At 38.2% G+C, this 24,229-nt stretch overlaps 1 protein-coding gene across 1 annotated transcript in view; it reads right to left on the reverse strand.

Moving 5' to 3' along the window:
* The window catches only part of LOC103219917 (contactin-associated protein-like 3), a 234,107-nt gene that overhangs the window by 40,926 nt on the left and 168,952 nt on the right, over positions 1-24,229 (reverse strand). Inside the window, 3 exon segments of the mRNA XM_073021415.1 lie at positions 462-618; positions 13,547-13,750; positions 21,089-21,208. Of these exon segments, the coding sequence (XP_072877516.1) occupies positions 462-618; positions 13,547-13,750; positions 21,089-21,208 (481 nt within the window).

The following is a 24,229-nucleotide window of genomic DNA, read 5'->3' on the forward strand; positions in this document are numbered from 1 at the left end:
TATGCAGGACCTCTCAGACTTTATTGTGTTAATATTAATGTTAATTTCTAAAAGAATGATAGAATATGCAGCATTATATCCCAAATCAATTTAAGACAAAGATTTGGAGGAATTTGCTTTTTGAATTGCCACATGAATACTAGGTTAATTAATTAACTAAACTAAACTTCCCAGAGAATGATATTTGATTTCCAGTGAGCGGAAAACTTACCAGCTGTTTCTATTTTAGGAAAAATAAAAAACACATTATATAGTAGTCACAATGAACTAGTAAATCTTCAGTCATAAAATTTAATCCTTAGATTAACTGATCATATTTCATCAAAATTTGTATTTCAGCTTGCTTGAACATACTTTAATCTAGTTACCTTATTGTATCAGCTTGTCTGACATTTAATTAACTATGCATAATTAAAGAATAAAAACCACATTTTTGTGCAGGGAAATCATATGGAAATCACCATTCACTCCGGCCAGCATCACAGTTGCAGTAATACTGAGAATCAATGCAGTTCCCCTCTAATCCACAAGTACACTTTTGAGCATCAGGCAGAGAACCTCCCCAGTAAGTGTGTGTGTCATTGGTTCTTCCAACCCACCAGCTCAGTGGGGTTCCATCTGAAAGACAAGCATGAGAAAGATGACATCTACTTTGTCCCTCACTACCACCCTCCCCATGTAGCTCCCTTTACTCCCAGGTGTAAAGTATGTGTGTGTGAGAGACAGAGCGAAGATGAGACTATACTTAAAAACTTATATTTTACCTCTGAAACAAAGATGTTTCTTTAAGCATGCTAACCAATATTTTCCCCCCAGTATTTCAATATCCAGGCTTAAATGATTCCCATCTATTTTTCTTCTATTAGAAATCAGTCAGTTGCATGTGATATATACTTTCTATAGAAATAACATTCAAAAAACATTCACCATTAAAATAAATATCAGAGTAATTTGCACACTAAAGATAAGATGTATTTGAAATTATGAAACGTTCATTGAGAAAGTTTAATATTATACAAAGACATTGATTTATCTCATCCCATCTTTTTTGCTACCTGTATATTACACATTTGGAAAGATGTGGTACTCTCTTTCAGGACTTACGAATTTTTTTCAGGAGGTATTTGGTTTTTTTTGCATTGGATGTCCTGACTCTATTTGGAAGTTAAGGAATGACATTGATAGGCTTTTCTCGTCTCTGAGGTTAGAGGTTTCTTATGCAAAGAAACAAAGTGCCCTGGGTCAACTACAGTTCTGACGAGTACACCTCCTCCTCAGCACTGACAAGGATTAAATGATAGAGCCAGACACTAACTTAGATCTACAGAACTGCATGTTAGGACAAGGGATGCTGCCAGGGGTTGCGCGGGGTGGGGGAAGATTGGGGTGATGGATTGCATATCACAGTAAAGTCAGGATAATTTAAAAAGCAGGTGTCAGGCCACCTATCTTAAAAAAGGAAGGGGGTCAGGAGCCACATGTTGCAGTCATCACAAATTAGGGCATGAGGAAAATGAAACTGGATAAACTCAACCAGTTTTTTAAACATGCTTGGTCATTTGGTGCTGTTTTTCAAATTTCAATAGATTGTTACCATTGGAATATGAATTGAGATCTGGAACTTAGCTTCCACCTTACTGCTTATTACAACTCAATTATAACTCATTCATAGATAAGATCTCTGCATTCATGACCACCACCGCCATCCACCACCTGCCCCTCTGCCAAAAAAAAAAAAAAAAAAAAAGCAATCTGGGAAAATTTAAAGGGGAATTAGTATCAGGAATCTTTTTAAAATATGCTAACAGCTTATCACTACAAAGTAACAGATATTTCAAAAATTAATATACTCTTCTTAGAATGCCACTTTAAAAATTATCAACTTCACCATTAAACTCTCGCAGATTAAAGAGCAAAACACTCATTCTATCCTAATGTACAAATGTAAATTTACATCTAAATCTCCCATATTTCCCATAAAGTAGTAAAAATATATTTTTTAGAAACAGTAACAAAAAGACGTAAGGGGGGAACTTCTAGACTGATAAAAGATCTTGTAGACTTGTCTATCCCTGCTATTTCCACCAAGGATAATGATACATTCTGGAAATAATACAGAAGACAACCGAAGAGGATTCTGAAAGGTAGAAAGAGGAAGGTTAGGACCCCGGGACTGGAAAATACAATAATATAACTTAAAAAAAAATTCTGAATCAGCTCAAGAATAGAGTGAAAATACAGAGGACAGAATCACTGAACTTTAGGACCCATCAATAGGCTTTATCTAACCTGACCAAAAAAGAGAAAGCAGACTGAATATAAAAAGAACTGAGCCATAGGGTCCTATCAGACAACATCAGAATCTCAAAAAGAGAGAAGAAAGTGTGCTGAAAGAGTACCAAAAAAATACTGGCTATAAACTTCCCACATAAGGTAAAACATATCAACCCACAGATTTAAGAAGCTATGTAAGTCCAAAAAAGGTTAAACCCAAAAATATCTACACCAAGATCCATCACAATTGAACTTATTGCAAACAAAACAAAAAAATCTTGAAAGTAGCCTGAGAGAAGAACATATTACCTGTAAAAGAACCCTAATTTGAATGATAGTAGATTACTCATCTGAAATTATAGAACCAGAAGGAATGGAATATTTTTTTCAGGGCTGATAGAAAAGAATTGTCAACTATAAATTCTATATCCAGAGAAACTATCCTTCAAGAATAAAATGGAAATAAAACCTTTTTAACACAAAAGAAAACTAAAATAATTTGTTGCTAGCAGACATTCCCTAAAGAATGGCTAAAGGAGGTTTTACAAAAGGAAAAGAAATTATAACGAAGGATTCTTGGAACATCAGGAAAAAAATGAAAAGAGAAGAAATATGGGTAAATATAATAGACTATCCTTATCATTAATTTTTGAAATGACATATGATAATTGACACAAAAATTGTAATACCATATGATACTCAAGACAATGATATATAAAAGTGTGGAAGATAAAGGACCCAAATAGAAATAAGGATTCCATATTTCATTATAGGAGTGAAAATATTTAAGTTGACTGTGATAAGTCACATATGTACACTATAACATGAAGCAATCAGTAAGAAGATTATAAAAATTAAATGTAAATGGTTAAAATATAACAAAAGTTAGATATTGGCAAAGTGAACTGAAAAAAAATAACACAACTAGAAATTTATAAGAAACTCACTTCGAAATAAACATAGGCTGGTTAAAAGTAAAAGGATGGAAAAATACACTCTGCAAAATTAACTTTGAGAGAAAGCAGAATGGTTATCTCATAAAACAAACTTCAGATAAAAAATACTAGAAGCAAACAGGGACATTACATAATGATTTGTTTTTAAAAAAACAGTCACCAGGAAGACATAAATGCATATGCAAGAAACAATCGACCCTGAAAAAATGAAGCAAAAATTGAGACTTCCGGGTTTCCAATCTGACATGACACTAAGTGTCTGGAAGTCATCACTCCCATTCTCACAACAAGAGAAAAGCTGAACTAACTAAAAATAAACAGTTCTTCTTAGATCCATTAGAGAGTTAAAGTCATAGGGCAAACATTACTCCTAAAGCTGCAGAGACAAGTGAAAACAGGATCACAGCTAATGGAGCCAAAGCAGATGGTGGAGTCTAGAAAAAGCACTTACAATGTAATTGAGCAATTGGTGGATACCGAGCAAGGACAAGCTACAGAGATTAAAAACTCCTAGAGTTGGGGATAAGCTTCAGAAGATCAACACACCTTCATGAGTTTTATCTCCAGGAAGAGCCCCAACAAGTTCTCAGAATAAAGACAGGAGAAGAATGCTCTTATGTCTCCAGCAGGGGGAGGGAAGGAGTAAACATTTTTGAAATAAGGGCAGAACATTATGTTATCCTTAACAACATTCTAATCCCCCCAAAAACTAGCTTACTAGAGCCTAAACCACCTAGGGGAGTGGAAATACCCCGCACCAGCCCCTTCTACCCTTCTTTTCTCACCCAAGGGAAGGGGAAGGAAGCTGAGAAGCACTCTGAAGGTCACAGTCCAGGAAGACAGGTTCTCTAAAAGACTGACATAATCATAAGAGTATAGGATGCTTTGGCCGGGCATGGTGGCTCATGCCTGTAATCCCAGCACTCTGGGAGGCTGAGGTGGGGGGATCATGAGGTCAGGAGATTGAGACCATCCTGGTTAACATGGTGAAACCCCATCTCTACTAAAAATAACAAAAAATTAGCCAGGTGTGGTGGCGGGCACCTGTAGTCCCAGCTATTCGGGAGGCTGAGGCAGGAGAATGGTATGAATCCAGGAGGCAGAGCTTGCAGTGAGACGAGATTGTGCCACTGCACTCCAGCCTGGGCGACAGAGCGAGATTCTGTCTCAAAAAAAAAAAAAAAAAAAAAAGAATATAGGATGCTTCTCCTCTCCTCACACCTTACTATCACATCAGTAAGTTATCTGTATAGTAACAGGAGACTAAAAATGAAAGAGCTGTCAATTTTAGACCCTATTTAAGACAGAGTCTCTAGGGAAACTCAAAACGGAAGAAAGAAAAATAAAAGAATCTTAGTGGAAAATTTAGCCTGTGACACCACAGTTATACATAGAGCAAACACAGCCTAACTACTAACCAGATAAACATAAAACCTTACTTTAAAGGCCTCCTTACCTCAGTTCCTCTGCCAATACAACATGTCTGGCTTTCAATAGAAAATTGCAAGGTATGCTAAAGCCAAACAATACAATCTTATGACACAAATCAAGCAAACATGCAGATATAACAGATTTTGAAATATTGGGTAAGGAATTTGAAATAATAATCAATATGCTAAGGGCTCTATGTTGAAAAAGTGGGGGCAACATGCAAGAACAGATAGGTATTATAAACAAAGATATGAAATCTCTCAGAAAGACTGGGAAGACTGGGAAGTGGTGAGGAAAGAATCAGTGAGTTTGAAGAGATGGCAATAAAAATTTTCCATTAAACACAAAGAGAAAAAGAATGATAAATGAAACTTAATATTCAAAACCCACTGGACAATTTTTTTTTTTTTTTGAGATAGAGTCTCACTCTGTCGCCCAGACTAGAGTGCAGTGGCACGATCTTGGCTCACTGCAAGTGCCGCCTCCCGGGTTCACGTCATTCTCCTGCCTTGGCCTCCCGAGTAGCTGGGACTACAGGCGCCCGCCACCACGCCCGGCTAATTTTTTGTATTTTTACAAAAAATACAGAGATGAGTTTTCACCATGTTAGTTAGGATGGTATTGATCTCCTGACCTCATGATCCGCCCGCCTCGGCCTCCCAAAGTGCTGAGATTACAGGCATGAGCCACCGCGCCCAGCCCTGTTGGACAATTTCAAACGGTGTAACCTATGTAACCCATAATGGAAATACCAAAAATAGAAGGAGGAGAGTTAGAACCAGAATATTTAAAATAATGACAGTTGAGAATGTTTCAAAATTAATGATAGACATGAAACTATAGGTTCAGGAATCTCAGCAAACACCAAGCAGGTTACCTAGGCATCTCATATTCACAATGCAAAAAATCAAAGACTTTCTTAAAATTAAAATAAAATCTTTTAAAAATAAAATATTGAAATAAACCAGAGTAAAATAAAATACTTTACCTATATAGGAGCAAGAATGAGAATTATGCCAGGTTTCTCTTCAGAAACCATGCAAGCAAGAAGAAAGTGAAGTGAAATATTTAAACTGTTGAAAGAAAACACACACTAATATAGAATTCTATATTCAGTAAAATTATCCTAAATAGTAAAGTAGAAGTAAAGACTGTCTTAGATGAACAGAAATTGAGGAAATCTTTCTCCAGTAGACCTACCTTGTAAGTCGTGTTAATAGAAGTTCCTCAGAGAAGAGAAAAACAATATCGGTCAAAAACTCAGAAATACATAAATAAAGGTAGAAGCATTAGAGAATAAATAAATAAATTTAAAATAAAATCTAGTGTCTTCTGCTTAATTGATGTAACAGGTAACAGTTAGTTCTAAATAATGCTAACAGTGTATTGGGTGATTATGGCTTATGAATAAGTAAAATGAATGACAGCAATGTAATACAAAATAAGACAGAAGGATTGGAAATACTGTGTTATAAAGTAACAGCACCATTAATGAAGTGGAATATTGTTATTTGAAAGTAGATTGTTATAATTTACATTTCATACTCAAAGGCTACCACTAAAACAATTACAAAGAAATGTAATTAATATTCTAGGAGAAGTGAGGATATGGAATCATATAAAATGCTCAATTAAAACAAAAAAATGTGAGAGAGGAATTCAGGAAAAAAAGAAGAAACAAGGGCAACAAATAAAAAAGAGTTACAGTTTGTCAAATATTAATCCAAGTACCAATAATCACTTTAAATGTGAACAGTCTAAATATACCAATTAAGACAGAGGCTGTCAGAGTGAACAGCAACAACAACAACAAAAACCTTGATCCACCTATATGTTGTCTACTGAATTCCTCTTTATATATAAAATAGCAAGTAGATTTAAAGAGCTAGAGAAAGATATACCATGCTAACACTAACCAAAAGAAAGCCAGAGTATCTAAATTAATTTCAGACAAAGCCAACTGCACAGCAAGGAAAATTATCAGAGATGAAAAAGGGCATTACACAATAATAAAGGGGTTAATATAACAAGAAGATATAATAATACTTACTGTGTATATATCTAGCAACAGAAGAGTCAAAATATATTAGGGGAAAACTGACAGAACTGCAAGGACAGAGACACATCCATTATTACCACTGGAGACTTCAACACCCCTCTATGAGTAAGTGACAGACTTAGCAGGAAGAAAATCATTAAGGATAGATTTGAACTGAACAGCACCATCAATCAACTGGATCTAACTGAATACTTTAGAATTCAATTAGCGTTACAGAATACTTTATCCAGACACTGCAGAATACACACTGTTCTCAAAGACAAATGCACAATTCATTAAGTTAAATCACATTCTAGGCCACAGAACACTTTACCAAATTTAAAAGAATAGAAATCATAAAAGGTATGTTCCTGAATTAGAATGAAATTAAACTAGTAATAGCAGAAAGAGAACTGAAATATCCTCAAATACCAAAAAATTTAAAAACACATTTCTAAATAATAAAACATGGTGAAAGAGAAGGTCTCAAGAGAAAAAAAAAATTTTAACTAAGCCAGTAATTAATAACCTTCTTAAACAGAAGGTATCAAACCTAGATGATTCACTGGTGAATTCTATCAACATTGGAGAAATAAATGATACCAATTTTCCACAATCTGTTGCAGAAAACAGAAGCAGAGTGACTATTTCTTAACTCATTCCATGGGCCAGCATTACCCTAATACCCAAACCAGCAAAATCTTACAAAAAAGTAAACTGCAAACAAATCTCTCTCCTGAACATGGATGAAGCAATCCTTAAAAAATATTAGCAAATTGAACCCAACAATGTCTAAAAATAAATACCACAACCAAGTGGGATTTACTCTATATTAACATTTAAAAATTAACTAATATAGTCCATCAGATCAACAAGCTAAAGAATAAAAATCATATGCTTTTAGTACTTTTTGCTCAATTTTTATGTAAACTTAAAATTGCTCAAAAATATAAAGCCTATTCATATAAGAAAACTGATGGAGCAGAATGGAAAAATAAACAGATCCACAATTATAGTACAGATTTCAAAATGTGTCTCTTAGCAACTGACAGAACTACTGGACAAAAAGTCAGCAAGGATACAGGAGATCTGAACAACATAATCAACCAACAGGATCTCATTGAAGTACATACAGAATACTCCACTTAAGAATAGCAGAATATACATTTTTTTCAAATGCCCATTAAATATTTAGAAGACAGACCATTTCCTGGGGAACAAAACAAACCTCGACATATTTAAAAGAACTAAAATCACACAAAGTATATTCTCTAAGCATAATGGAATCAAACTGGAAATCAATACCAGAAAGACAAAAAGGAAATCTCTAAACACTTAGAAATGTTTAAAAATACACTTCTAAATAAGCTATAGGTCAAAGAATATGCTTCAGAGAAAATTATTCAAATACCTAAATGAAAATGAAACTACATGAAAAACTAAATGAAAATGAGAATACAACTTATCAAAATATGTGAAACGTAAGTAAAACTGTGTTGATAGGGAAAATTTAGCAGTAAATGCTTACATTAGGAAAGAAGAAAGCACTAAAGCCAATAATGTAAGTTCTTACCTCTAGAAACTAGAAAATAAAATAAAATTAACTCATACAAGCTGAAGGAGATAACAAAGAGCAGATGTCAATAAAATTTGAAACAGAAAAATAATAGAGAAAATCATGAAACGAAAATCTAGTTCTAAAAAACAGTAAGATTGAAAAACTATCAAGACTGACAGATAAAAAAAGGTGAGACAAACTACGAATATGAGAAATTTAAGTTGCTATCACTACAGATGCTGCAGACATCAAACGAATAATAAGAAAATACTATAAATAATTCCACACAAATCAACTTGACAATTTAGATTAATGGACAAATTTTTGAAAAAGTACAAACTACCACAATTCACCTAACACGAAATAGGTAATTTAAGTAATTATAACTCTTAAGGAAATTGAATTCATAATTTAAAATGACTGAAAAAAAAAAAAATCTCTTGGCTCAGATGGTTTTACTGGAGAATTCTTTTTTTTTTTTTGAGATGAAGTCTCGTTCTATTGCCCAGGCTGGAGTGCAGTGGTGTGATCCTGGCTCACTACAACCTCCGCCTCCCAAGTTCAAGCGATTCTCCTGCCTCAGCCTCCTGAGTAGCTGGGATTATAGGCATGCGCCACACCGCCCAGCTGATGTTTGTATTTTTAGTGGAGACGGGGTTTCACCATGTTGGCCAGGCGGGTCTCGAACTCCTGACCTCAAGTGATCCATCTGCCTTAGCCTCCCAAAGTGCTGGGATCACAGGTGTGAGCCACCCTGCCGGGCTTCACTGCAGAATTCTACCAAATGTTTAAAGAAAAATTAAAGTTGATTTTACATAATCTCTTTCAGAAAACAGGAGACTAGAGAATGCTACCAAATTTATTTTATGTAGGCAGTATTGTCCTGATACTGAAACCAGATAAAGACAATATGAGAAAAGAAAACTATATATCAATATCTCTTATGAATTTGAATGCAAAAATATTCAATAAAATATTAACAAACCAAACACATTTGAAATGTATTTTTTGAATTATAAATTATGGCCAAATAGGAGTTGCTCTAGTTATGGAAAGTTGATTCAATATGTCAACAGACAAAAGAAGAAATACAATATTCTAATACCAATTGACACAGAAAAGACATTTGACAAAAATCCAATGTCCTTTCAAAATAAAACCTGTCAGGCAGCCAGGAATAAAAGGGAACTACCTCAACATAATGTGGGAAAAAAGAACGAATGCTTTTCCTCTAAGACAGGAAGCAAGGCAAGGATGTCTGCCCTCATCACTCTAGTTCAACCTAGTACTGAAAATGTAGGTATTGCAGTAAAGCAAGAAAAATAAATTAACTCCATACAGATTGACAAGGAAGAAATAAAGCTGACTCTACTTGCAGATGACATGATTTCCCATATAGAAAATCTCAAGGAATCTAAAAAAAATTAAGTTCAAAAAAGTAAGAGGATATAAGATTAGTATGGAACAGTCAATTATATTTCTATATTCTAACAACAAACATATGTAAACAGAAATTTAAAGCACAACAGCACTTATAATCAATCAAGAAACTAAATAAATGCCTAAGCATACTTATAAAACATATAATCGCTGGATGCTAAAAATTACAAAATGCTGAGGCAAGAAATCAAAGATCCAAATAAATGGAAAGATATCTCATGTTCATGGATTGGAAGACTCAAAATAGTAAAACACCAATTTTCCCTACATTGAGCTATTATGTTTAATGTCACGCCCATAAAAATTCTAGCAAGATGTTTGTAGACATAAACAAATTTATTATAAAATTTATACAGAATGAGGAAAGTTGCAGACTTACTTAAAGAATCTTGAAAAAGAAGAATAAAGCAGGAGGAATAAGTCAACCCTGCTATACAGCTACCATGTTCAAGTCAGGGTGATATTGGTGGAGGAATACAAATTAATGAAACACATAAAGAATGCAGAAACAGACCCACCACACAAGTAAGTTCAACCAATTTTTAACACTATTTAAAATGTAATCAATGCAGGAAGGAAAGCCTTTTCAACAAATGGTTCTGGAGCAACTGAATATTCACAGTCAGAGAGAGTGAGAGAGAATCAACTCTCACAGCTTATATAAAGTGTGTCCCAAAATGGGGCATGGAATTAAAAGTAAAAGGTAAAACTATAAAACTTTTAGGAAAAAATTTCAAAAATCTTTGGAATTGGAATTTAGGGTTAGGTAAAAAATTTTTAGAATTGACATGATGTGTAAAATCCATAAAAGGAAAACATGATAAACTGAATCTCATCAAAATTAAAACTTTTGAAAAAATATTTGCAAATCACATATCCAACACAGGGCTAGTATCTAGAATATATAAAGAACTGAAAATTCAACAGTAACAAAACAAACAAATCCAAATGATTCAATTAGAAAATGGAACAACAACAAAAACACATTCACAGACATCTATCTCACTGAAAAGGATATACAGATGGCCAATAAGCATATAAAACATGCTCAATATTATTAGACATCAGGGAGACACAAATTAAAACCACAATAAAGATATTACTGCACACTTATCAGAATAGCTAAAATAAAAAATGGTCGCAACACCAAATGCTGAAGAGGATGTGAAGGAAATGAAATCCTCATACACTGTTAGTGGGAATGGTACAAGCATTCTAGAAGACAATTTGGCAGCTTTTTATAACACTAAGTATGCAATTACCATATGACCCACCAATTGCACTTTGGGGCATTAATTCCAGAGAAATGAAAACTTATGTTCACACAAAACCTGTACACAATGTTCATAAAAGCTTTATTCATAACAGCCCCAAGCTATAAACAAACAACCCAGATGCCCTTCAATGAGTGAATAAACTCTGGTATATCCATGCCACTGATTACTAATCAGCAATGAAAAGGAACAAATTACTGATATACACAATTATGCAAATGAATCTACAGGAGATTACATGGAATGAAAAAACTCAATCACAAAGAGTACATACTATATAATTTCATTTACATAACATTCTTGAAATTTAAAAAAATCCATAGAAATGAAGAACACATTAGTGGTTATTAACAAGCAATAGGAGGAATTCTTTTTTTTTGAGACGGAGTCCCGCTCTGTCACCCAGGCTGGAGTGCAGTGGTAGGATCTCGGCTCACTGCAAGCTCCACCTCCCGGGCTCACGCCATTCTCCTGCCTCAGCCTCCCAAGTAGCTTGCACTACAGGCGCCACCACCACGCCTGGCTAATTTTTTGTATTTTTAGTAGAGGCAGGGTTTCCACCGTGTTAGCCAGGATGATCTCGATCTCCTGACCTTGTGATCCACCCGCCTCGGTCTCCCAAAGTGCTAGGATTACAGGCTTGAGCCACCGCGCCCGGCCAATAGGAGGAATTCTTGTGCTGATGGAAATACTGTGTATCTTGACTGTATGGATGTCAAGATTCTGGCTCTGATATTGCACTACACTATACTTCTACAAGATGTCACCTTGGGGCGGGGGAACTGCTTAACGGTTACTCGGGTTCTCTACTTCTCACAAGTGTATGTAAATCTATAATTATCTCAAAAAAATTTTTTTAAAAAATATATTATCTTTTCAAAAGAGGAGAAATAGGGAAATTACCACTGACGGGAGCAGAATATTCCATTTCTTGTGTTATTTTAGCCCCTAGCCCAGTAGTTTCCAAAAGATTACCTGGCGATTTTTTTAAAACAATGCCAAATCCAAGGCTACACTTCATTCAATAACAACGAACTAACAAATAATTAAGCTTTGTAATGCCAACTTTAAAAAACTGGAGAACTGGGAAGGAGAGTTTCTTACTTACTGAACTTATGTAAGCTATCTCATTTATAAAAGAAACCCCATGAGATCAGTACTACAGGATCCATTTCACCAAAGAGGAAACAGAGTCTGAGAAAGATTAAGGAATGGCCAAAATTTCCATAGCTGCTAAGTGACAGACTTAGCATTTGAACTTCAAACTTGGAATGCAACGAGACCTTTGCTCTTTCTACTAGACCAAATTGGCTGGCAGGCATCCAAAAGAGAGAGGGATCACCCTGGGAAGGGACCCCGTTGCGGATTGCACAGGTCTAGCACAGTGGGTAAGATTTAAGAGTGTGAGGGCCGGGCGTGGTAGCTCACGCCTGTAATCCCAGCACTTTTGAAGGCTGAGGCAGGCGGATCACCTGAGGTCAGGAGTTCAAGAACAGCCTGACCAACACGGTGAAACCCCGTCTCTACTAAAAATACAAACATTAGCCGGGCGAGGCGGCACAGGCCTGTATTCCCAGCTATTACGGAGACTGAGGTAGGAGAATGGCTTGAATCCAGGATGGGGGCGGGGGGCGCTGCAGCGAGCAAAGATCGTGCCACTGCACTCCAGCCTGGGCGACAGAGAGGCGAATCCAGGCAGAGGAAATGGTCTGGCATATTCCAGGGGCTGACTGGCCAGGACGGATTAGGGAAGGCAGTGCAGGTATGGGTTAGTGGGTCAGCGCAAACCACCTTCATATGACACTCATACACCACTTTCAACTTAACAAAAGATTTTGTATTGAAAATTTAAGAGTGTTTAAGAGTGAAATTAAAGTGGCTTTATTATGCTACCGACATATGCTGTTTTTGTTTGTTTTTTAAGACAAAGTGTTGCTCTGCTGCCCAAGCTGGAGGGCAGTGAGGCAATCACAGCTCACTGCAGTTTCCAAAAGATTATTTCCATTTATGAAGATTAAGGTATACATTTCTCAAGACATAATTTCAAGAAAATGAGACACCCACTGAAAAAAGTTTTTAATAACACTAGTAATTATTTCACTCTAGACCACAGTGAGAGTAGCAGGGCTGAGGAAAGGCATACTCAGATAATCTAAAGGGAGGAAACAAACGTTCCAGGTAGATTCAGAGGAAGACTGAGAAGAGTAAAGAGGTTACTGGTTCCCACTGGTCTTCATGAAGAACTCTGCTATACCCAACCTGCCCTACAGCCATTATCTCCTCAGTGTGAATGGAAAGCTAAGTCGTAAGTTATTAGCAAAATTTCCCTGAATTAAAAAAGGACAAGTCACTCACTAACCCTGCATATGAACGCTGAACGTCTCTCAATGGTCAAGAAGGCGCTCAATTGCTCTTTTGTCCAATCAAGAGCGGGAAGAAAAGGTGAGAGCGGTCAGGCCTTTGAACTACGCGCCACGGGAGTGACCCTGGCCTTTTCTCCCTGGAAACGCATCTCGCAGCCCGAGCGCCGCCCCCGGCCCCACGTGCCCCCGTAGCCTCCAGCCGCGGCGCTTACCTCGTGAGTCCGGGCGCCGCGCGGTCCCGCAGCGCAGAGCCAGCCGCTGCTCACAGCGCTCCGCCAGGCTCACCGCGGCCCGCAGCTGCCCCGCGCCCGCCGCGTACGCGAAGGACACAGCCGAGCGCGGGTGCCCGCTGGGGGCACCTCGGACGGTCACCGCGTCGGGGCCGCCGTGCCGCACCACGGTCCACGCGGCGTCTGCTGAGCAGAAACAGGCAAAGGAGAGGCATCACTGGGCGGCAGAGGCCAGTAGCAAGGGGCAAAGCAGACGCGTCTTTTATGTGCATTAACTTTTAATTGAAATTTGCATTACTGCATGTTTGCCCCGATTTGAGGAGTTGGACCTGTATAACAATGTACTGAGCCAGAACTCAGCCTCTAAGAGAAAGCATATGGGGAGAACTGATGGCCAAACTTTTGTGACGTCATGCCTAAAAGTGTATCATGTAAGCAATGACTCTTTAGTTGTTAAAACCATTTTTTACATCAACACAAGCACAGGGCCAAACTGTCTGGATCTTTATGTTTCTAAACTCATCTGCATTTTCCTCATCTGTATGTGCCTCTATTTCTTTCATTATCGAATAAATTTATAAAAGATACATATTGGGACGATGTGACGCACATACTCACAGGTATAATAGGAAGCAGCTCTATTAAAATAAAGTGGTTTAATTGTGTCAGTTTCTCCATCAGTGACCAAGCCCAGAGGACTCAGAGGCCTTGAGCTTCTGAAAGCACTTTCCAGGCGGTGACCCTGGGCATCTGACTGCCCGCTGACATCATTTCTGATGTATCCCTGTCACTTGATTACTTACATTGTTTTGATAAAATAAAAACAGAACGACTCCATATCTCATAAAGGAAGAAGTGCATCTTGAGTTCTTCAGTGTTCCCAACAATGGACCTCCCACCAGACTCGAAGTCACTTTAATCCTATGCTGGTGCTGTCCGGTCCTTTAACCTCTAGTAAGATGTATTTAGAATAATGGACATTTTACATAAAAATTTTCCAAACTGGAGAGACTAAGAAAGCTTCATATGAGGATTTTTTAAAGAACTACGAAACAAAACAATGTAATACATTTTACCTTGAGAAATCACCCTTCCAGCCCTTCACATCTCAGGATGTTTAATGGCTTGGCTGCTAACTGTGCATAAGACACATTTCGCAGCCTTACTGTTACTTTACACACGCCTAACAATAACAACAACAGAGATCAGAGGAAAGGACAAGAAAACCAGCCATGCTACTGAAATATCTCTTTAGTCACAAAACCCATGGAGAGCAAAGGTGTGATATGTACAAATGAGCCACAAGTTCAGAAAAAATCTGCAAATTTAAATAATGAATGCAATTTTCAATTAAGTTATCACTCCGCTCACTGTACTCACCAAAGGAGGCTCTAAGTGTGCCTATGGTAATTTCGGTTCCATGGGTTCTTCCTTTAATATTGCTCTTTTTATTTTAAAATTTTTATTTTATTTATTTATTTTTGAGACAGAGTCTCGCTCTATCGCCCAGGCTGGAGTGCAGTGGCGCTATCTTGGCTCACTGCAACCTCCGCCTCCTGGGTTCAAGCAGTTCTCCTGGCTCAGCCTCCCACGTAGCTGACACTACAGGCACACCACCACACCGGGCTAATTTTTATATTTTTTTAGTAGAGACGAAGTTTCACCATGTTGAAACTGTTGGGGCCAAGCTGCTCTTGAAATCCCTACCTCAGGTGATCCACCTGCCTCAGCCTCACAAAGTGCTGGGATTACAGGTGTGAGCCACTGCGCCCAGCCTCATTTTAGAATTTTTACAATCTGGTGTTACTCTGTGCACATCACCTACTCTCACCTTCAGAGTTTTCCTATCAACTGAATCAAATATAGAAAAACCTATGGAACACTAAGTTGGGCATTGAAGATGATCAATCACATGCCATTTTTGGCCATGTGTTCGTGATTTGTTGTACAGTGGGAGAGAAATGATGGTTCGGAGTAGTTCACATAGGCTGGTGGGCAGTATGATAGATTTGCAGTCACAAATGGTTAAGATGTAGTCACAGAAATGTCCTCAGTACTGAGAAGGGAACTGTTGAGAATACATCTGTAAAACTGTTTTTCTGAAGAGCAGAATAGTAACCAGGGACATTATAGAATATGCATTTGTGTTTATAAAATTCCACTTGACTCACTTCTCCTTATAATATCAATAGTAAAAGACCCAAAGAAGGACACAGACCATTGTCGTCTCCCTAATTGCTCACAACTTATTTCAATAGATTATAAGCATATTGGAACTGGAAAGATCTCAAAGAGCATCTAATATAACCCCTATATTTTTCTTTTTCTTTTTTATTAGAGATAGGGTCTCCCTCTGTTGCCCAGCCTGGAGTACAGTGGCATCTTCATAGTTTATTGCAGCCTCAACCTCCAGGGCTCAAGTGAATTGGACCTGAGTAGATTAATTATAACAGTGGCTAAATGCGGAAAGGGGTTCAGAGGTGTGGCTGAGTCAGAACACACTGGAGGCTGTCTCATTGGCCCAGGAGGAGGGTAACTGTGGTATGCTGATCCCTGTTCCACTCCTGTTGCTCAAATAAATATCTGACTTTGAAAATTAAGCTAATTTAACTTCATGATTTTGATTGGAATTAGCAGTACAGATGTTTCTCAATTTATGATAAAGTTGCATCTGGATAAACTTATTATAAATTAAAAGTGCATTTCAATACATGTGACCTACTGAACCTAGCTCAACCTGGCCTAACTTAAATGTGCTCAGAATACTTAAATTGGCCAACAGTTGGGCCAAATCATTTAACACAATGCCTATTTTATAATAAAGTGTTGAATATCTCATTTGTTAACTACTGTACTGAGAGTAAAAAAATATATATAATAATAATGGTTGTGGCCAGGCGTGGTGGCTCACACCTGTAATCCCAACACTTTGGGAGGCTGAGGCAGGTGAATTATGAGGTCAGGAGATCGAGATCATCCTGGCTAACATGGTGAAACACCATCTCTACTAAAAAGACAAAAAATTACCCAGGCATGGTGACAGATGCCTGTAGTCCCAGCTACCGGGGAGGCCGAGGCAGGAGAATCGCTTGAACCCAGGAGGTGGAGGTTGCAGTGAGTCGAGATCGTGCCACTGTACTCCAGCCGGGGCGACAGAGCAAGACTGTCTCAGAATAATAATAATAATAGTTGTATGGGTACTTGAAATCGGGATGCATATGTTTTCACCCAGTAAAGCCGCAATATTTTAAGTAGAACCATTGTAAATGGGGATTGTCTGCACTTAAATAATAAAATTTACTCAATATATCATATGAAATCCCCAGCATCTGGTATACCCATTCCTATATGCCCCAGAAGAAAAAAGAAAATAAGATCCACTGTGTTCTGTTGTCAGGAGCATACACATTAAGATCTCTTTTTGGAGAACTGACCTCTTCATTTGTCTCAGAAGGTCTTTATTTCTTTACTCTTCAAGGAGAAGGTTTTGTTTTGTTTTTTCTCTCTTTCACACTTTAAATATCTCACTCCATTATTCTTGCTGGCATGATTTCTGAAGAGAAGTTGCTGTAATACTTATCTCCTCTGTAGGTAAGGTGCTTTCTTCCTCTGACTATTTTTAAGTTCACTTTTACCTGGGCTGGGTGTGGTGGCTCATGCCTGTAATCTCAGTACTTTTGGGAGGCTGAGGTGGGTGGATCACCTGAGGTTGGGAGTTCGAGACCAGCCTGACCAACACGGAGAAACCCTGTCTCTTAATAAAAATACAAAATTAGCTGGGCGTGGTGGCACATGCCTGTAATCCTAGCTACTCTGGAGGCTGAGGCAGAAGAATCACTTGAACCCGGGAGGCGGAGGTTGCGGTGAGCCAAGTTCGTGCCATTGTACTCCAGCCTGGGCAACAAGAGTGAAACTCTATCTCAAAATAAATAAATAAATAAATAAATAAATAAATAAATAAATAATAAAATTTACTTTTACCTTTAAATTCTATAGTTTGAAAATATATGCCTGGTATAGTTTTGGGGGCCTTTCTCCTTCTTTAGTGTTCTCTGAACTTCCTGGATTTGTGGTTTGGTGTCTGACATTAATTTGTGGGAATTCTCAGTCATTATTGCTTCAAATATACTTCTGTTCCTTTCTCTCTTTCTTTGCCTAGAATCCTCTTCACACGTATGTTACACCTTTTGTAGTTGTGCCACTGTACTCAGATATTATGTTCTGGGTTTTTTTTTTTTTGGTGGGGGGGGTTCAGTCTTTTTTTCTCTTTTTCAGTTTTGGACGTTTCTATTGAGGTATCTCCAAGCTTAGGGGATTCTTTGCACAGCTGTGCCTGGTCTACTAATAAACCCATCAAAGGCATTTTTCATTTCTGTTATGCTGTTTTTTATCTCTAGCACTCCTTTTTGCTTCTTAGAATTTCCATCTCGCTGCTTACATTGTTCATCTGGTCTTTTATGCTATCTATTTTATCCATTACAGCTTTTTCCATATTAATTATAGTTGTTTAAAGTCCTGGTCTAATAATTAATAATTCCAACATCCTTGCCACCTCTGAGTCAGGTTTTTGTTTTTTTGAGATAGAACCTTGCTCTGTCACCAAGGCTGGAGTGCAGTGGTGCGATCTCTGCTCACTGCAAGCTCCACCTCCCAGGTTCACAACATTCTCCAGTCTCAGCCTCCCGAATAGCTGGGACTACAGGCACCCCTGCCACCATGGCCGGCTAATTTTTTTGTATTCTTAGTAGAGACGGGGTTTCACCATGTTAGCCAAGATAGTCTGGATCTCTTGACCTCGTGATCCACCCGTCTCGGCCTCCCACAGGCGTGAGCCACTGGGACCGGCCCTGAGTCTGTTTTTAATGTTTGCTTTGTCTCTTCAAAGTATGTTTTTTGCCTTGAAATTTTTTCTTTTTTTTTTTAGAGACAAGGTCTTTGTTGCCCAGGCTAGAGTGCAGTGATGTGACCATGGCTCACTGCAGTCTTCAACTCCCAGGCTCAAGCGATACTCCCACCTCAGCCTCCCAAGTAGCTGGGACTACAGATACATGCCACCACGCCTGTTTTGTTTTTTTGTAGAGGTGGGGGTCTCACTGTGTTGCCCAGACTGGTCTCAAACTAGTCTCAGGCTGTCTTCCTTCCTCAGCTTCTCAAAGTGATGGGATTACAGGTCCAGCTGAAATTTTTTCTTGATAGCCAGATGTGATGTACCAGGGAAAAGTAACTGCTGTAAAGAGGTCTGCAATACTATAAGTAACATGTGTTGGAAGGCGAAAGGCTCTGTAGTCCTGTGATTAGGTCTGAGTCCTTTAGGGAGCCTGTGCCTCTGGGCTGTGACCTTCATAAGAGCTTCTCAGCCCTCCCTCCCATCACCACCCTTACATGGGACAGGATGGCCAGAGGTGGGTAATTTCCTTCCTCCAGGCATGTTAGGCTCTGAAAACAAAACAAAACAAAACAAAACAAAACAAAACAAAACAAAACAAAACAAAACAAAACAAAACAAAACACCAGTAGTTTAGGTGAAATATCTGCCCTTGAGGAAAGACGTTTTTCAGAACAGAAAGCTCTGGTGTACTTCAAGACGGTTCCTTTTCACCTCCCGTTTCTGGAAGCATGAGGAGATTTTTCTCCAACATTCACTGTGAGAACCTGGTCAAGCTCCTAGGTGTAAAACTCACAAAAGTGTGGGGACCTTTCTCTGACTGGGTCTTCCTGGAGTTTTTAACTCTCAGATGTGTCCACATTGAGCATCCAGCAATTCGTCAATTAAGTTTAGGTTTTCCTACCTTGACGACGGTTTCTCTGAAGGTTTCTGCTTGTGGAAGAAAGTTGTCATTCTATATATAAGCCTGCCTGTCTCTCCAATTTTGGGGGGCAGCGGTTTGTTCTGTGACCTCACTTCTCTGCCGGATCTAAAAAATTTTGTTGTTTTTCAGTTTGCCTGGCTTTTTACTTGTTCTTAAGACAGAGTGCCTACTTCCAAGCTCTGAAGCAACTGCTTTTTGAAGGCTATTACCATATATACATTTCAAGCTATTAGAGTAGTAGTTTGACATTGCGCATTTTATAATCATTATTGCTTCATCTGAACAACTTGAGAATATATTACTGGCTACAGAGCAATGCAGTATCTAAAGGTGACCTTTTCTAGGGGAGAAAAGAGACCAGAGTTTAGTGATTCCTCTATCGTTAGCTAGATTTTGTCAGTAGATACATCCCTAACCAACTTTTCTGAGCCTTGGTTTCCTCATCTTAAAATGATGACAACCAAGGTCCTTCCTGGTTGTGACTTTGGTTGAGTCTTTTGATATCCACCAAGACCATTTTTATGGGATTTCTCACTTTGGTTTGATTGTCTGAGTCGGGGGATTTTGGAGGTAATTGGTGTCTCATGGCAGAACATCTGTGTTTCTTTGTCTTCAGCACATTGCTGCGTAGGTGGCTCTGAAACTTCTGAACGTCCCCTGTAAAGTTTTAAGATTTTTTGGCAATTTTTGCTAAGACACTTTAAATGACCATGTAATTTCAGTTACCTGTTCCTTTTTCCTTGATGCTTGCTGATCCAGTTGGTTATTGTCCAAATTTATGAAACTTTTGAAACCTTTGGTCAGCACAACAAATGAGAACAGTTCTACTTTCCAGAGAGTTGGAAGAGCTAGGTGACAACACATTTCTGTAAAAGTGTAACTATTTAAAAGGCATTCTAGTGCAATCTTCTATAATCAAGCTGTGTTCATTTCTTTCTTTCTTTTTTTTTTGAGATGGAGTCTCACTCTGTCACCAGGCTGGAGTGCAATGGCATGATCTTGGCTCACTGCAACCTCTGCCTCTTAGGTTCAAGAGATTCTCTTGCCTCAGCCTCCCAAGTAGCTGGGACTACAGATGCAGGCGCCACCACACCCAGCTAATTTTTGTATTTTTAGTAGAGATGGGGTTTCACCATTTTGGCCAGGATGGTCTCGATCTCTTGACTTCGTGATCCGCCCGCCTAGGCCTCCCAAAGTGCTGGGATTACAGGTGTGAGCCACCATGCCCAGCCCAAGCTGCGTTCATTTCTAATAATATCTAAAGCACAAGAAATAATCAACTTTCCTTGGTTATGAAAAAATTATATGCCATAAAAATCACTAAATTATTTAAGATGCACATAAAACACCAACGTATCTATATACGTTATTTCTTAGCACTTTTAAAGACCTTTGTTTTTTCTAAATATAGAAAGCATGTAAATCACTGAATCAGAGGTTTATATTTTATCATGATGCACATGAACAGATGTATTATGAGGAATGTAGGAGCTACAGGGATGCCCTGGCAGAGCATTAAATCTTGCCTATAATCCAACCCAGGCAAACAAGAAATACAAGAAAATTTTGTTGACAACAAAATTAACAAATACATATTTAATGCTTCTACTTAGCAAGTACACACTATCAAACTGCATGTTTTCATAATGCTGCCAACTAGGTAAATTTCTCCTTGGTCTGTTTTGATATATGCATCTAATGATGATCAACATACCTGTCATATTGCAGTACACAAGAAATGGTCCCAGGGGGCCACTTCCATCTGCATCAATATAGTAAAGCCCGGACGGGTTCCCTCGGTGCTTGTGGGCTTCACAAGACTGCTCATAGAGAGCTGTAAGGGAACACCAGCCATAAGAACCAGAAAAAATATCTCCAGATGTTGAGTCAGTGTCCAAAGGTTCGCATTTCTGAATTACAGACATGTGATACATATGATCCAACATCATTTTATAGTGTATGACAGTATATTTGATGAGATGCAAGAAAATGACATTCTAAAAATTAAATCTATTTCTATTAACAAAGGAGAAGAAAATTACCTAGTCAAAATACACTTAAATGTTGGATATTGTTAGATGCTGAATAAATACTCGGTCACAGTGTATTTCTATTTTGAGGAAGAAGGAAAGATTGTGTTGGTGTTCAAAAACGAAGATGTGCTTACAGTGGGACTGTGATACCATCTTCAATAGACAATCTTTTGGCAATGTCTAGAGGCTGTGCTTTCTCTACATCAGTGTTTTCTTTTGCTTTTAGGCAAGAAACCATGCAAACTCTGAAGCACAGTGTAAAAGACGAAGCGATATGAGAGGAGAACTTTGTGAATCTGAATCTGAATTCTGTGTGCTATTGAAGCACGATTCTTTTCAAAGTCGTGGCAACTATACCTCAGAAGTAAACTGTAATTAAGGAAGAAACCCTCATTCTACCTGTAATAACTGAATACCTGAGCACATTAGTTTTAAACTGCCTAAATCATCTGGTATTTTCCAATAAACATTCTGTAAAGTTTTCCTTAAGCTATGCAGCAGTTATAACCTTTGCTTCCTTTAAAACAACCTATGTATGAGCATTTTAAAGAGATAAATAGAATTTATAAGCCATCAACTTCTCTTCATTAAAAAAAAAAAAGAAACTTCCCTATTTTGCAAGTGACACATTCAAGATAACTGAAATTCAAAACAGGAGAGGAACTGTTCTGAAAGATATCCCTATGTAATGTAAATTTACTCGTGACACAATTGAATATTTTCATTCGTGCAAGTAAATGTTTTACCAAGTACAAGGTATAGAATTAGTATCTGCAGGAGATGGGCATTGTTAACCTTTATTTTTTTCCACTTACGGCATATTGATTTAAATAGATACATATATTTGTAAATGTCTGGTAGGATTCACTCAAATTAATAACAATGCTTAGATATAAGGTACAGGCTAGGTTTGGAATGGGGACAAATATTGAGGAGAGTGACTAGAACTTGTGCTTTATGTGAACTGTTTGGCTTTTTAAATAATGTATACATGTGTTAATGTATAGAATATATTAATTGTATACAATAGATTTTAATTGTATGATTAATTATATACAACTAATTATAGACAATTATATATAATTAATTAGTTGTATATAATTGATACATGTTATACAATTAGAAACACAAAATAACCTATTCGGCTAGGTGTGGCAGTCTAGTCTCACAGTCAATGACTGTAGGCTTGGCAAAGTTCTACCTTTAGCTGGGACAACAGTCAACTCAATTATTAGATCAGACTGACACCTGAAATACTTTTTCAATCTCCTGATATTTTTCCCTTGGAAGTTTTTGAAGTTATATTTTCATTGCAGTGAATAAACATGCACTAGTGTAACTCATTCATTAATTGCAACATTAAATGCAATCAGATGATGTTGAGTGTGGTGGTGGATATGAAGTTGTTAGGTAACACACAGGATTACACTTCTGCTTTTAGGTAAGATACTATGCCTGGAGGATGAAAGATACACAGAAGTACAAGATGTGGTCCCTGCACCAACTCTATGACCTTATCAAGACATGCAGCCTCTGGTGTGAGAGGCCACTCAACTCCTAAAAATGTGTCATGGCGGCCGGGCGCGGTGGCTCACGCCTGTAATCCCAGCACTTTGGGAGGCCAAGACAGGCGGATCATGAGGTCAGGAGATCGAGACCATCCTGGCTAACACAGGATGTTAGCCAGGTGAAACCCCGTCTCTACTAAAAATATAAAAAATTAGCCGGGCGTGGTGGCGGGCACCTGTAGTCCCAACTACTTGGTAGGTTGAGGCAGGAGAATGGCGTGAACCCAGGAGGCAGAGCTTGCAGTGAGCCGAGATCACACTCTAGCCTGGGTAACAGAGCAATACTCCATCTCAAAGAAAAGAAAATGTGTCACGGCTTTATAAACAGGGACCCTTCTAGTACAAAAGTCATACTTCATGCTTCAATCTGTGAGAGTCACTCCTGGACTGTCTCCTCTTTTGCCCAGATCCTTTGCAGAACCTCAGGGCTGGGAGCACAGAATTCTCATTGCGTGTGTGAAGTGAGGTTTTAAGGCTCCATGCCCTGCCTTTCTCCTATGGTTTTTGTGAAAATCAGATGTCTCATGGAAGAGTTCTTAAAAGTTTCAAGTAGGACCTCAGGATGAGAAAGTGGAACTGAGGGCTTTGCATCTTGCTCTGTTTCCTTGAAGACCCAGGGATGGGGGAAATATTCCTCAGAAGTTGCTCAGAGATGTCAGTAGAGATACACAGAAAGAAAACTTTAAAAGTTAAAAACAAATTGAAAAAAATAGGCTTTTGAGGATTCTGTGATGTTCTAATTGTAACAAACTAGAGGACAATAAAATGGCATGGCCTTTGAAATTCATAAAGGGTGATTCTTCAGTCAAGACAGATGATTTTTAATACGGCAGAAGCAGTTGACAGGTGTTAGAATATGTCATCCCTTAGACATTGTTCTTACACTTAAATGTTTACCAGAAGCATGTGGAAGGTTGGTTACAGCAGACTCGGGCCACCATCTCCAGTGATTCTGATTTAGTAGGTTTGGGTGAGGCCTGAGAGTCTTTACTTGTAACAGGTTCCCGGGGACTATGGGTGTGGCTGGTGCATGGACCACCAATTAGGCATCCTGGAGCCAAGGCTGTGGAGCCAACCTCCTTAGCTCAACTCCTCATCCGGCCACAAACTAGCTGGGGGCCAAGTTACTTAACCTCTTTCTGTCCTCAACTCTGCAATGAAGATAATGAGTACTTTCTCCCCGGAGCTGCTTTAGGGTTAAATGAGTTAATATATGCAAAGCAATATCAAAGGGCCAGTATAAGTACTCAATAC

Source organism: Chlorocebus sabaeus, chromosome 12 (assembly GCF_047675955.1).
Source record: "Chlorocebus sabaeus isolate Y175 chromosome 12, mChlSab1.0.hap1, whole genome shotgun sequence".
Classification (NCBI taxonomy): Eukaryota; Metazoa; Chordata; class Mammalia; order Primates; family Cercopithecidae; genus Chlorocebus; species Chlorocebus sabaeus.